Here is a 14,236-nt window from a genome sequence, read left to right on the forward strand (position 1 = left end):
AAACCCAAAAAGGCTCAAAATATTTAGCTAGAGGTCCTACCTAAAGACTTGAAGACGTCTAACCGTTGTTTACGAGTGACTCTAAATCTATTAATGCTTATCACTGTCAGATAATAGCTAGTGGTTTGTAGATGGAACAGGCTAATGCAATCTTCTCCTTTCTACATGGATGTCATGTTTTGACTCTAAATTGAGACTGAGCATACCAGGAGCAAATTTAAAAGATTTATTTACAATTTACTGCAGGAACTGAACCAGGAACTCTACGAGAGTGGAGACGGAATGCTAGCTTGGACCAAGGAGAGTAAGGAAGAATCTCTAAACTACTCTAAGCAGATCTTGTTATCACACTTGACGTATTCCAGAACAAAACTTGGCTGGCAAGCACAACTCGCTGCAGAGGAGACCGTAAAGGGGCAATCAGATTTCTTTGGTTGGTGAGAGGCTGAGAACTAAAAGGCAGACAAAAACTCTGAGTTAGCAAGATAGGAAAACATTCACAGAGGAAGAAAAAAATGTGATCACCACGATGGTAAAAGAACTAGCACCGTCCAGCCAGTGTTTCCACGAGTACACTGATAACTTGGCGAGAGAACAAAAGAGAAAAAAACACAGTGCAAAAACCCCAAACCTGCCCGGACCGTGCCAGTTTACCTGTATGCAGCCAAAGCCCGCTCAAACACGATTCGTCAGAAGAACTCAGACTATAAGTGCACTGCAAAAACGGAAATAAGAAACTTCCTACACCCAAAATCTAATTCCTTGGATTCACATTCTGTATATTTGTGTGTACATATAGAGATTGCCTGGCTTCTGGTTTCTTCCTGTGAGAAAATACAAGTTTACTCTTGTTTTAAAATCACTGGACAAACCCATTAATCCCTAAACCTATGTAGTGAAGACCAGAAAAAAAAAACTGGGGAAGGCAAATAATCGAGTCCTCGCCTTGCTGCTACTACACTGTTCTGCGTTGGCTCAGGGGTTGCTCCTCAGTGGCCAAAAACAATCTCTGAGAGCTGAAACAAGATAACTTGTTTTGTCTCCACAAAACAAAATTACTTGCCAAAATATGCATGTAATAAAGTTCTGCCTTTCTGCAGTAGTTTTAACACTTCATTCCTTGATTTTAATCAGATTTTTTAAAGTGGGGTTTAATTTTCTCCAGAATAAAATGTACTATTGTTTATGAAATGACCAGAAATACCAGGAAAATGCAGGCTTCTGTTATGTAAGACTCAACAGATGAATTCCCCTAACCATGAGCAGACCAGTCGTGGTTATGGCTCTTTTTTTAAAGCAAAAATACCCAGACGAAGGGTATTTTTTGGTTTATTACAACTTGATTTCTTTGCTCATGCATGTTCTGGATGTTTTAGTTATACTCCATGGAATTAAAGCTTTATCTGGTTTATTTCTTCGCTCTCTTTTAAATAAATATAAGCTATGAAATGTCATTCTGCTCTCCATCCAAATGCCTATCACAGTGCATTGACCATGGAAGGAAAAGGCGTCTGCAGTTCAACAAACATTCAGCTCTTTGACTGTGATGATAAGGTGACTTCCTGCTCGGCATTCAGACCGTACAAGCAGAGCTTAAAGTGATCTGGAGAAAATCCTTTTCACACCTGGCTCCTACACACCGCTGTTCAGGCCACAATGGGAGCCTTTGTTTCCTCGGTTTGACTTTAAAACGCCAAAGGTCGATAAAGTTCAGGAAGCACGTGATTTTTATTTGAAAGTCTATAAATTGTGAAAATGAATGCCCCCTGTGTTTATTTGTGCTTCACTCCACTTTCAGTTCCAGCGACCTCATTCAGTACACCAGCTGCCAACCTATTAGCACCCCACAGAAACCCTAACAGTGCTGCCACAGGCCGGTTGTTTGTTTGACTTTGCCATTACTGAACTGAGGCGCACAGACTTGGAGGATGAGAGGAGAGAATAAGCACTGACTCACTTTGAAGGGTGCACTTGTTAAAACTCTGCCCATCTCGGGCGATGTTTAGACTGGAAGTTTGGGGGCAATCTCCAAACTTTTTACTCTCTTCTTGGATGATCTGCTTGTGGGTGAAATCTGTATTGCTGAAATTCTGAGCGGTCTGATGCCGCCAAGCTTCACATTCTTTCTGGACCTCAATGCTGACTTGCAGATTCATTTAATGGGGTGAGCTTGAATAAACATGGGAAAGGACAGACACGTTTGGGCTTTAAGGATACAGAAATCTGCACAAATGCATAAACATCTTTAAAAAGGTGTGTTAAATATCACTGGAGATCTAATTCCATCAATTTGGTGCGCTTTCACAGTGCAGTAATATGAATGCTGGTTTTCCTCAACAATAAATGTATTATATTTTGGGTTTACACAATTTTCCATGATCCATTATCCAAATCCATTAAAAACCAAGCTCATCAATCAGCCTTGTTTTCAATAGTTGTCACTGGAACAAAAGAAACACCAAAACACATCACCAAATCTACTTAGTGTGAGTAAAAGTCATTAGAGTTAGTGGGTAGTGTCCAAAACTGCCAGAGCACATCTTTTAAGAGGAGGCAATCATCCTTCTCATATCTGATCACCAGTTTACTGAAGTTCCCATCTAAAATCAGTATCAGAAGGTTTGTAAAGTAATATAACCAAAATCAATCAAATGTCAGTCCTGCTGACAGGAGTCAAGATGTTTCACTAATTAAGTCAGCTTTGATCTGCAGGTCATTTGGATTCGCACTACAGAGACCTACATCAGGTCTGATGGTTTTAGTCATCTGTTGGGCCAAATGTTCTTCCAGGTGTTACAATACAGTTTAACACCTGGAAGAAAATGTTGTTGTCCATACTGTGATTGTATCATGACAATGCTCTTAAAAAAAGCATTGTCTCAATGCTGTGACTGTCAAATCTGAGATTAATCAGTAAAGTATATCTTTAAGAGATACTAGAGCTACTAGAATCCAAGGGATCTAGGGGATAATCAGTTTTCCTACCTTTGCTCTACCTCTATATTTTGCAGCGAAGGGTAGGGTGTCCCCTATTTTCACGGCTCGAGGGCTAGCAGTCATCTAGACCTAGATGGATATTTTGTGACCATCTAATGTGTCAAACAAGTGGCAGTCGTATTTTTGTGTTGTATCAGTTTGAACCATAGGATGGTACATCATAAGTAGTTCTTATTTATACTGGTGGCCTGGAAAAAGCAGGCTTTCTTCAGGAAATCAAGGTAAGTTACAAAAACAGCCAAACACATTGAAAAACTGGTAAACTGCTACCCCCTGGTGGTGGAAGATTTTGTTAAATTGTGCAGTAGGTAATTACAAAAAGTGCCTTTAAATCAAAAACATTTTGATAGCCAGAGAAGAGAAGATCAGAGTGATGACACGTTTATATAGTTTTTGGTAAAAAAAAACAAAAAAAAAACCACATGGATTTTAGGGTTATTTGCAAGCATGGTGTTCCAGTGTGCCAGTGGCTGAATTGCCTTGAATACAAGAGCTATCATATCCAACTTTCCATTGTAATAATGTCACACAGCAAAATATCGCTGAAAAATGCCAAATACTGTTCCAGGCAGCTGCAAGTGTAGGGCTTAAAGCCCTGCAGAGGGGGAATCTGTCCCGTAAACTGATATGGCTGTCCAGTTGTGACCTCAGCCTTAAAATATGAATGCTCAGTTTGATCTGCGGGTTTAAAAGGCGGGCTTTTTCAGGATAACTGAGACTAATTATCATGTGTCTCTGTGGAAAACAGAGGCTACAGGGCTAGATGGATGGAGGGGGTGTGCTCTTAAGGTGTCAGGATTACAGCCTGTATGTCATTATGTCAGGAAGCAGATGTACATCTTGGGTTCTCAGATCAGTTGAGTTTTTTTTTTTTCTTGTACCTTAAAGGACCTTAATCTTCATATTTCACTTTTTGAACTCTGCACATGAACTACAATAAAACCAATTTCCCAAAATGTGTAATATGTTTTTTCCCCTTTGAGCAGATGATTTCCGGTCTTGCTGCCTGTATTGCGACAGATGTAGTCAAGCTGTTATCCAGCAAGCCTGTAGCAGTGATGGCCTTATGATCCTGATGATGTACATAGTGCCTTACGTCATACAGATGGCAGATGATCTTTGGACATCTCCCTGAGGATAAGAGGATGAATGGACTGATGAAGCAGGGGGTGTTCCCCAGGGTTTCAGCTGTGAATGGGTTTCTGTGATAATAGCTTCCACTCTGTCCTGTCCATTAGCTTTAACTACACGTGTCCTGATGTTATGCAATTACTGTGAGGAGTCTTCAAATTTACACCTTACATGAGATCTTCCTGCTTCTTAGGAAGGAAGTCTGTAATAATGATTCACAGCAATTTCCTGGACAGGCAAGAGTTCTGTAATTTACCGTTATTTAAAGTACAATGGTGTCATTAAGGTCCACATCTCTTTTTCAAAAGAGACTTGCGCAATAAACACTGTCTCTCATTTCAATCCAGACTGAATTTACAGACAGCATAAAGATAGATAAACATAACATTTTATAATGTTTTAATGAAATCAGAGGAAGTATATTTGTCATTCATTCCATTTGTAGACAGTGGAGGATTTAAACTCACTTTTCTCCAATCTCACTGTGAATGACAGGCACAGCTAATGTTATTAATATCCTGTGACCTGATATTGTAACTACTATATTTAAATGTAAAAGGGGAGCAGAGATAATTGGGCCATTTTCAAAGAAGAACCTTATAAATAAACATCATGCAGAGATGCTCTCTTCTGTTTCTTAAGGAGGACCATCCACATTAAATCACATTCAACAAAATACAATACAATGAAACAAATTTTCAAGGAAGACAAAATAAAGCTCAATTAATGGTAAAATAAAGTACAATAATTAAAACATAGTCAAAAAAGATACAATGAAAGTAAAAACTTGCATGCAAACAATCAAGAAAACTTACTTTGCATAAAATGGAAGAGCTGAGTAAAATATAGCAAAATTAGCTCACATAGCTCAATTTAAATTAAAGCAAAAACAAAAAACAGAAACAATAAGTTACGTAATTAAAAAGATACAGCTGTGAGTTAGGAATGAACTCAAACCTGAATAAAAAACAATATATTGTGATGCCACACATTTAAGAGGCTTTGAGGTGGAGGGAAAACCCTAACGACAGGCAGCCAACATCCAAACATGGCTTTAAATGTCCCTCGAGAAACCTGGAAAACTTTTCCTGAAGACTACTTGAAGAATTTAATTTAAAAACTTAAATAACATAGAACTCCATTTTTGCCTTGTATACTATTTTTACATGTGTGCTTGCAGATGTTTTGTTAAATCACTATAAATATTATCCATTTACATCTTAAATAATTCACATAAACTACCTTATACTGGCCCTTCATGCAAGAAGGCCATATCTTCCTGCTGACGGGCTACTCCTTGCAAACAGAAATTTTGGACAGCACACAAGTAGAGCTTGTGTCAAGGAGTAGAAAAAAATGAAAAGAATTGAAAACCGTCTGTAGTCTGAGCTTTTGGCTCACAATGATCACATGTACACACAGAACGTACGAAAGAGACGTCGCTATCATAGGAAACTATGATGTCACCTTTTTGCCGTCTTTACCTTTGTGTTTTGAATTCAGGTGTGATCACTGAGGGGTGGATCTGAACTGTGCAACTGCACTCAAATTAGCTAGTGACTTGTGAATAATTTCCAAATTGGACTCAGTAAGACTGCAGATTAATGACTGAGCCCATGGAGTCATCGGTTAAGTGTTTGCTGAGGTCAAAAAGCTAGGGAGCCTTGGGGTCACTGGAAGGCTGTGTGCCACCTTCTGGCCGTTAAAAAGAATGCACTTTTACAGCACTTTAAAGTTTAAACTCAGTGTTTGCATAAGTAGTAAAAGGGCCCTAGTTCAGTTTCAGCTAAAGACTGGCATCTTCATCGGCCATTAGCTTTGACATCCAAAATAAACTGACTTTGTTCTTTATCCAGATATTCAAAACTCTAGTTGAAATCTTGGGTGCTTTACAGTGAAAAAGCTGTGAAAGGCACCATTCACCAGTAGAGAACCATCACTAAATTAAAGCTGGTTCTCTCTCTAGGACTTAGAAGTTACCCCTTTGGCTCCTCCTGGCTACACTATTCTAACTCTGCATAGGCTTGTGCAGTTCTGCTCTTGATTGAGGGTTTGAGATGCAGAGTTATTAGTTGTGAACCCAGATTTATTAGAATTTTGCCTTTTGTCAAAAGCACAACCACCGCACTCTGGACTAGTCTCTCATTCAGCCATCCGTTTATCCTTTTCAGGGTCGGGGGTTACTGGAGCCTCTCTCAGCTGTCTTAGGACGAGGCAGGGTACACCCTGGACAGGTCGCCAGTCTGCTGCAGGGCTAACACATTCTGCATGCATCGTCCCATTTAGAACATGTTGAAAAGAGCCTTGCATGTAGTCAAGTCTGAAGGCCCTTGTGTCTTGTTTCCCCTCATTAGAGACAAACGTAGGGCTTTCTCGAGACTGCACCTTCAACTGGAGAACACTTCAGGTCACCCCTAGTTGGAAAGGCACTTGATTGTGCCAACTTAGAGCCCCAATGCTCATGCATAACCTGTAAAGACTCCTCTGGGTGATAAAAGATGTCTGTTACCAGTCAAAGTGCCTGTTTTAGCCTCCAATCTAAGGACAGCCCTGAAATGTTAGCCCTTGGCCCTAAAGCAAAATAAGACTCTCAGGAAGTGACCTAACGTGAACACAGTCCCAGAGTTCTGCTTTATGCTTCCCTGAAGTCACAAAAGCCATCATGAAGGGACACTTCACATCAAGAGCCGTTTTGATACAAGCTGTACTGCCCTGGGCTCAGTCACCAAATATTAACATTGCTCTAAACTGAAGCACAGCAGGGCAAAGTCAACATTTCTCATTGTGGGCACTTTGACAACCTCACTTGCACTTTAGCTTTAAGATGCTTAAACAGTCTCACAGCAGCCTCTAGTGGAGATCAAAAGGAACAACAAGGCAGGCAGCTTTCTGGTCAAAGCCATTTAATAAATCCTTTAAGAACAAGATAGTAAGAATGCAAAAACCAAACTGATTTAAAAAGCATTGCTGTACATTTCACAACACATCCACTGAAAAATTTTTAAAAAGTCACATTGCTGACCATATAAGTCCCACCACAAGTTTTAGATTAAACACTTCAGCAGCAGCAGTTTAGAGGGGGTGCAGGGTCAGAGGTGTTCAGGCCTAATAAGATTAGTGCAGAGTACTTGTGCATAAGTGAAACAAAAATGGTTGTCTTGCACTAGTCTGATCATGTAGCCCAGCTGTCACTCGAAGAACTGCCATTTTGTTGCTCAGGTCAAACTTAAAACTTGTGGCGTGCTTTGGGCAGGCTGTAAAAATACACCCCCCCCCAAAAAAAAAAAAACTCCACAAAAGTACTAAACTAGTGACATCCTTGGTGTGCAGATCCTTGGTCAGGTTAAAAAGTTAATTTACATCTGTACAAATCAGCACATGGTGCCAAGGACACTGATCTCCTCACTGTGTGACCTGCTTTGCCAGGTCCTTAACCACTGATGATTTGAGCTGCGAAATGTTGGCAATCCTCATCTGCTTTGAGGTGGCGTATTTGCCTTTGATGGCCTGCAGAAGACATTAGTGTAGTTAGGTCTTGTCAAGTTTAACATTAGCTAAAATTTGAAGTATGAGAAGCTTACCATGTGCTTGGTCAGCCCATTATTCACTTTGACAACGTTCTTGGCGATGTGTGCCATAACAGGAATCAAACTCTCTGCTGTGTAGTCCATGTAGTGCTGCAGCGTCACATCCTGGAAAGACAATTTGAAGGCATCTGTGCAGGATTTGCTGAGCAAAATGTGCATGAGTCACACTAATATATCTATACTTTGATCCTTGTGGTGAAATTCCTCTCTGCATTCAACTCATTCACTCAGTGAAGCAGGTATAGGGGTTAGTTTGTACATCTAGATCAGTAAATTCAAACTTATTTGACAATTCCTTCACATAAAGCAAAGCCTTTTGATATTGAAACTCATCCAAGGAGTCCTTTTATAAATATGAACAAGTCCCATGACAGTTCATAAAACTTATGGTTGCAATATTGCAACCATTACCTGCACAGGTGTAGATTATGGCAATCATGTCAGCCACTTATGTTCTGCATAGATTCAGCTCTAAAGTCTGGGGTAAGCAAAGGTCAGACAAGCTTCTGATTGCACCAGTATTATTAAACTTGCCAGGAAGTGCTACAAGTTAACAATTGCACTGCAGCTTTATGGCAGCCATTTGTTGCACTCAATGATGGATTAACACTCTTGACATTGCTTCATAAGTCCTTTCTTATGAAAAGGAAAAGACTAATACTTCAGACTTAGTTTTTACCACTACGAACTTTTAGCAAGGACACAACTTTAATTTCTTACAGACACACCAAAACTCTTGAGACCCTTCAGATGCACTTACCCATTCTCCAGCAGCCAATATTTTGAGGGTGAGTGCCAAAGCAGCACTCGCCACCATTGAAGGTGGCAAATGGACCATCTCGTAGTCAACCATCGTGAGCTCCAGGAGATACTTTGCCAGAGTGTGCTGCTCAGCAGTTACCTGTGAAGACATGCATGAGGAATAAGTTGCTGCACGAACACTTACTTTCACCCATCAGCAATTCCTGTGACACAAGATATGCTGCAAACCTCATAAATTTTGGAGGCCCTTCTGAGGAACTGCAGGGGGAGAGGACGGCCCAGTTGGAACTTCAGCACCCGCAGAATGGTCATCTCCATGTCTCTGATTTGGGCTGTGGTGTAGGCCTTGTCTGTGACGTAGGCAAAGTCTGAGATCTCTGGGGGATACATCTCCTCATACTTTGAAGCAAGGAACATGGCAGTCACTCCAACAAGCTGCAGCTGCTTCTTGGGGACTGGATTGTCCTGTTGGGAGGTATAGTTGCCGTTAGTGAGATGAAAACCATGAAAGGTGGACTGGTGTATTGCAGGACTAACAGCATTTGTTAGGAGAACAAGGATTCACTCACCTGAAGAAAGCGGTCAATGATGCCCACGGTCATGTACATAGTCTCCTGCAGCAGACGAAACTTCAGATTTACTTGCACGAGCCAGTCAATGAGAATGGCTCTCATGTTGCCTGTCACCTCCTGACCCTGCAGATAGTTCTGTCTGACGTTCTGTTCAACCTGAGCAGACAAGAAATGGTTAGTGGTCTGTGGGGAAAGTAGCTCAATATTCCCACTTTAAATTCCTTTAAGTTGCTTGCCTCAAGCTGGCGGAGATATTTGTAGATGTCCTTCACATATTCACTGCAGAGCATGGGGTTGTCATAGTCATCTGCGTCGACATCTCTGATAGCAGTGTGCAGAATGACATCTGAAAATGCTTGGCATAGGTCAGCAGGCTCACAGCCAGAGGTCTCCATTGGTGTGGGAGAGGCTGGTTCAGGTGGGGCTTGCACCTCTGGCTCAGGTTTAACAGGAATGACATCTTTTTGCTTGGTCTGTTCAGCCTTTTCAGCTCTGGTTGTAACTTTGGTCTTGAGGGTTTCAGTCTTTTCAGTCTTTACAGTCTAAGGGGGGGAAAAAAAAAAAAAAAAAGGCAGGTTAAAGCCAGAAAACTCACTAGTCTAGGAAGACACCTTAAAAAAAAAAAAATCTGAACATGGGACCAATTTAGTGTTAACTTTCAAATAGAGATCACTTCCCAGCGTGATTTTAAGCCTCATTTAGACAATCTCAGCCCCAGCTCCTCTTCTGTCTAGAGCTTTCAGTCTTGCCAGACAAATTACAACCCATTAAGCGCATTTCCCCGCTGTGCATTCTTAATTGGAAACTCACAGCAGGAAGCATGCCAACTCACTCCTGCAGGTATGCCATGCTGCCATTTTAATGTAGCCCAAAGGAGGGCGACACTCAAGTGTGAGTTCTCTTGTTATCAATGCCCCTCCATTTAAGCAGCAGTCCTGTAGCCACCTCATGTGCTCTATGGTCAAAATAAAAACTTAACCTAGAGACTGAATTTTAGTCTCAACAGCACTTAAAACCGACATCACCAAGTTAAGTCAGTTTTAGTCAATCTGAGCACATTGTACTCTCAGGGGTTTTCCTGTTCCGTTTGAGATAAGGTTGTTTTTTTTAAATTAGAGAATCTAAAGCAGGAAAATGTGTAGGCTTCTTTTAGAGCAAGAGGCTAAATGCAGACTAATAACTGGTTCCATGTGTAGTCAAGGCACAGTGTGCCAGGGAGGTGGAAACCCCCCCAACAAGCTTAAAAGAATACCTTCATACCCTAGCAGGACATTATAATTTTTAATAAACAAACTTGTAAACCAGTTTTACCTTGTCCAACGCTTTGACTCAATTCAGCATTTTGTGCCAGTTGTTGCAAGTGTGGCCCCACTCAGGCCATTTTAACCGTTTTGAGATCAGAGCTGGAAGCCACTATGCCCATATGATTTCACTGCATAATTCTATTGTTTTCCATAGATTTAACAGAAAAGCATTTAATACGGGATGAAATGTTTACCTTTTTCTGTGTGTCTTTGTTAACTGCGATGTTTCCAATTTCCCCCAGGGCTGCTCGGGGCTTCTGTGTGGGCCCAGACACAGAGCAGGCCTTACCACCGAGGTCGACCTTGGTGGAAGCCAAACGATTCTACAGGAAAGAAAAATAATGTTAAATCACAATGATTATAACAGTTTGCACGCTTTTATCTTTTAGTTAAAGAGGCTTAAGCGGAAACCCTTACTCTCGACCTGCTCCATGATAAGAAATCCCAAAGCAAGAAACGAAGGTTATAGCTAAGTTTTGAGGGGGTTTTAAGCGAAAAAGTCAAAGAAAAAGCTAAGTGCTTCCCCAGATTCAACGATTAAAAAAAAAGTAACAAATAGAGATGATAAAGTCTTACCCGGGTCACTCTGAGAGCCATTTCGAAACAAGCGATGCTTCAACAAACAGGGGAATAGTCGTAATGGAGAACGGTACGCAGCTTCCAGCGAGCGAGGTTTAAATCCTCGCTCGCTGGAAGCTGATTCGCTGACCTAAGACTGTTCTGGGCGTCTGATTGGTCGAACGCACCTGTTTGAAATGCGTCCCCCGGACAACTTATGGTCACGTGATTTGTTTTCTTGATGTTCATTTCCTTTTCCTTTTACGTCCTGCTTGTTTTTATACGCTTTTTCTCTAAAGCTGCATTTCAAGTAAGTAAATAAATGAATAAGAAGTCACTTTAAGAGGGAGAGGAATCAAATCTTAAAGTGTATTTTATCGTTATACTTTAACTTCTATTGCCTCAAATTCGTTCAGAACACAATTCTTTTCATTTTGAGTATTATAGACTTTCTTTAACATTATATTTTTTAAGCTCTGTTATTTCATTTAATGTAATAAAAGTCAATTTCTGCTATACAGAGCTGCCTTGGTACATGAGACACCTAAGAGTAAAAATGCCTTCTTGAACGATAAAGGCTGCTTTTATTTTTCTTTTATAGCTTCTAAAAGTCTACATTTCAAAAGGAATTTCTCACATAACTCACGATATAACACTTTACTTTTGTCATCCATTAAATAAGCTACAGTAGTTAGCTCTTTAGATCTCCATGCATCTTTAAATGCCTTTGTTCACCAAGTAAAACATATCCACTTAGCAAAAAGTAGATACACTCTACTTTTTTGCTTGGATACATAAATGTAAAGTTGACTCTGTTTCCTTGGCAATAAGTAAATGCATTCTACAACCCAAATTACAAAATATCAAAATAAATAAATGTGCAAAATGTAAATAAAAACAGAATGCAATAAGATGCGCATCATAGATACCCATATTTACACCAGAACACAGGAAACATAAACGTACAATTTTACCAAAAAATAAAGTTCTTTTGAATTTGATGGGAGGAACACATCTAAAAAAAATGGGACACCAAAAGGCTGGAAAAACAGCTATGGAAAGATTTTAAGTTAATAAAGTTAGTTGTCAACAGGTTAGTAACATGACGGGGTATGAAAAGAGCATTTTAGAGAAGTAGAATTTCAAAGAAGTAAAGATGGGCACAGGTTCACTAATGTGCAGCAAACTGCATTTACAAATTGTGGAGCATTTTCAGACTTAAGTTACAGTGCATACTATAATATGATGAAAAAGCTCAGAGACTCTACAGACTCATGTCTGTGGCACTGGACAAGGCTGTGAATCAATATTGAATAGATGTGATCTTTGGGCCCTCAAGCAGCACCACATAAAAATAGGCATGATTCTGCCATGGGAATCATTGCAGGAACTCATGAACACTTCCAGAAATCAGTGTCTGTAAACACAGTTCACTGTGTCATCCACAAATTCAGGTTAAAGCCCTATCATGAAAGAAGGGTACAAGTCATCCATATCATGGTAGTCTCAAGTGCTTGAAAAGAAGGCAACTGGGCTTCTTATTGGTCATCCAAGAGGCTTCTTCAGTTCTAAAACAAGTGACATAGAATCCCAGTGGTTTGATCCAGGATGGTTTTTGTTCTCTTGGAGGTCGTCCTTCGGGTTATTGAGGCGATATCAGTCATGTGAGTTTCCCTAGTGTGAAAAAAGGGATGGACTATTACCATCACTGGTGCCAAGGTGTGAAACTCTGTAAAACATTGTCCCACTATGCTGTCCTGTGAGCTGCTGAGGTCATTTGAGGCAAGGTGCCAGTTGAACACATTAGACCCATTATAAAAAAATACAATAAAGACCCAGGGCTCTTGAGCAGCCGGAATCACAATGGGACCTCACCAAAAGTCCAGTAACCTTATATGTACTTTGCACTCTACTCAAGAAAGAGTGGTAGTGATGGGAAGGCTGCTCTAGTGACGTACTGTGTAGTTGTTGCCACACGCTGGAGAGCCCTCCTGTCCTGAACAATGCAGCCTCCACGCCACACTGTAACTGAGGCAGCAATGACGCTCTTAGCTCTACAACTGTGTAAACGTTTCTGGGTGACATGCCAAAGTTCCATCAGCCTTCTAAGAATTTTTCAGAAGCTGCTGAGTGTTGTGAGATCAAGTAAGAGAAAAATTTAAAGGTTTTTACTCCCTATCTCTGCCTCAGTGGTGTAATCATTTCTTTGGTCTTATCTACATTTAGAGAATGATTGTTTCTTGACACTACACCGCCAGGCCTGACACTTCTATGTCACTGCCTCTCCATTAGCAAACAACCCAATGACTGTAGTGTCATATGCAAACTTTATAAGGAGACCACACCGTCATATGTGAAGACGGTGTAAAGGAGAGGCCTCAGCATGCACCCCTGATTGATTATCATGCTCGTGTGGTTTTCCTGAGTGTTTGACTGGAATTTCAGCACTCACAGAAAGTGACTTCCCAGAGATTACTGCAATTAGTGTTGAATTCTGAGCTGTTGCCAATGAACAACATTCTTACATGCAGCTGTGGTCAGAAGTCCACATGCGCTCATTATGGTCATGAATGTTATGGTAGGTTGCGTCTGTGTTCATGGGAGGGACAGTGGTTACCGCCTCTGGTTGAACGAACGTGCAGCAAGCAGCAACCTGTTCCAAAGGATTTCATCAGCAGGCCAGTACTTAAGGTGGTGGCTAAGGTTCATTGCTGGGTTGTTGATCTCTGCTGTTAGTAAGGCCCTCCCTTGCTAGTGTAGTGTGGTGATCTTGCGTAAATTTAAATATAAAATAAATTCAAATTTGTGAACCCAGTTATTAATTTTTAAACAAAAAGAGTTACATTGTAAAATTAAAAAAGTTCAAATAAGTCATTAAAAGCATAAAATTACCTTGACATTCATGTTCATAATTTGTGTATTTAAACTTCTGACAAAAACTGCTACATGTTCCTCGGTGTGTGAGGGTGTCATCAGTGTACCGGATCTGTCTGTATGTATGTTAGGAAGAGTCCAAAGTGGTCTTTTTAATGTTGATCAAGACCAGTCCTCTCCCTTGGAAACACTACAGCATCACCTGTGGAACTCAATGTAGATGTGCCATGTTTTGTACTGTTTTGTTTTTGTCTGATCTCATTACTTTTAGTGACGTGTTGATGTTTTGAAATCTGTTTTTCTACATAGATGTTTGTTTATGTGGGGTAAAGGTATGTTTGTAGAAACCAGGACTGCTGTCCTGAAATCTTTAGTGGCTCTTCGCCAACAACCATGCCCTCCAATCAGAGGATCACAATTTCCATGACGTGTACCGGAAGGCAGAGAGGAC

The 14,236-nt window shown here is 40.5% G+C and overlaps 1 protein-coding gene across 2 annotated transcripts; it reads right to left on the bottom strand.

Moving 5' to 3' along the window:
* Nucleotides 1-7,014: 7,014 nt before the first annotated feature.
* ccnb1 (cyclin B1) lies at nucleotides 7,015-11,066 on the bottom strand. Of its 2 annotated transcripts, none has more exons than XM_014333400.2 (8): nucleotides 10,930-11,066; nucleotides 10,548-10,676; nucleotides 9,286-9,582; nucleotides 9,047-9,205; nucleotides 8,706-8,942; nucleotides 8,476-8,616; nucleotides 7,710-7,820; nucleotides 7,015-7,635 (listed from the first exon to the last, which is right to left on the bottom strand). In XM_014333400.2, exons 1-8 carry the CDS (start codon nucleotides 10,948-10,950, stop codon nucleotides 7,531-7,533), a joined length of 1,200 nt encoding a protein of 399 aa, XP_014188886.1. In that variant the 5' UTR covers nucleotides 10,951-11,066; the 3' UTR covers nucleotides 7,015-7,530. The 2 variants fall into 2 exon arrangements, with proteins under 2 accessions (XP_014188886.1, XP_005921780.1); XM_005921718.3 differs by having other exon boundaries at nucleotides 9,286-9,591.
* Nucleotides 11,067-14,236: the final 3,170 nt, after the last annotated feature.

Source organism: Haplochromis burtoni, unplaced genomic scaffold (genome assembly GCF_018398535.1).
Source record: "Haplochromis burtoni strain Fernald_Lab_line unplaced genomic scaffold, NCSU_Asbu1 Contig_51, whole genome shotgun sequence".
NCBI classification, from domain to species: Eukaryota; Metazoa; Chordata; class Actinopteri; order Cichliformes; family Cichlidae; genus Haplochromis; species Haplochromis burtoni.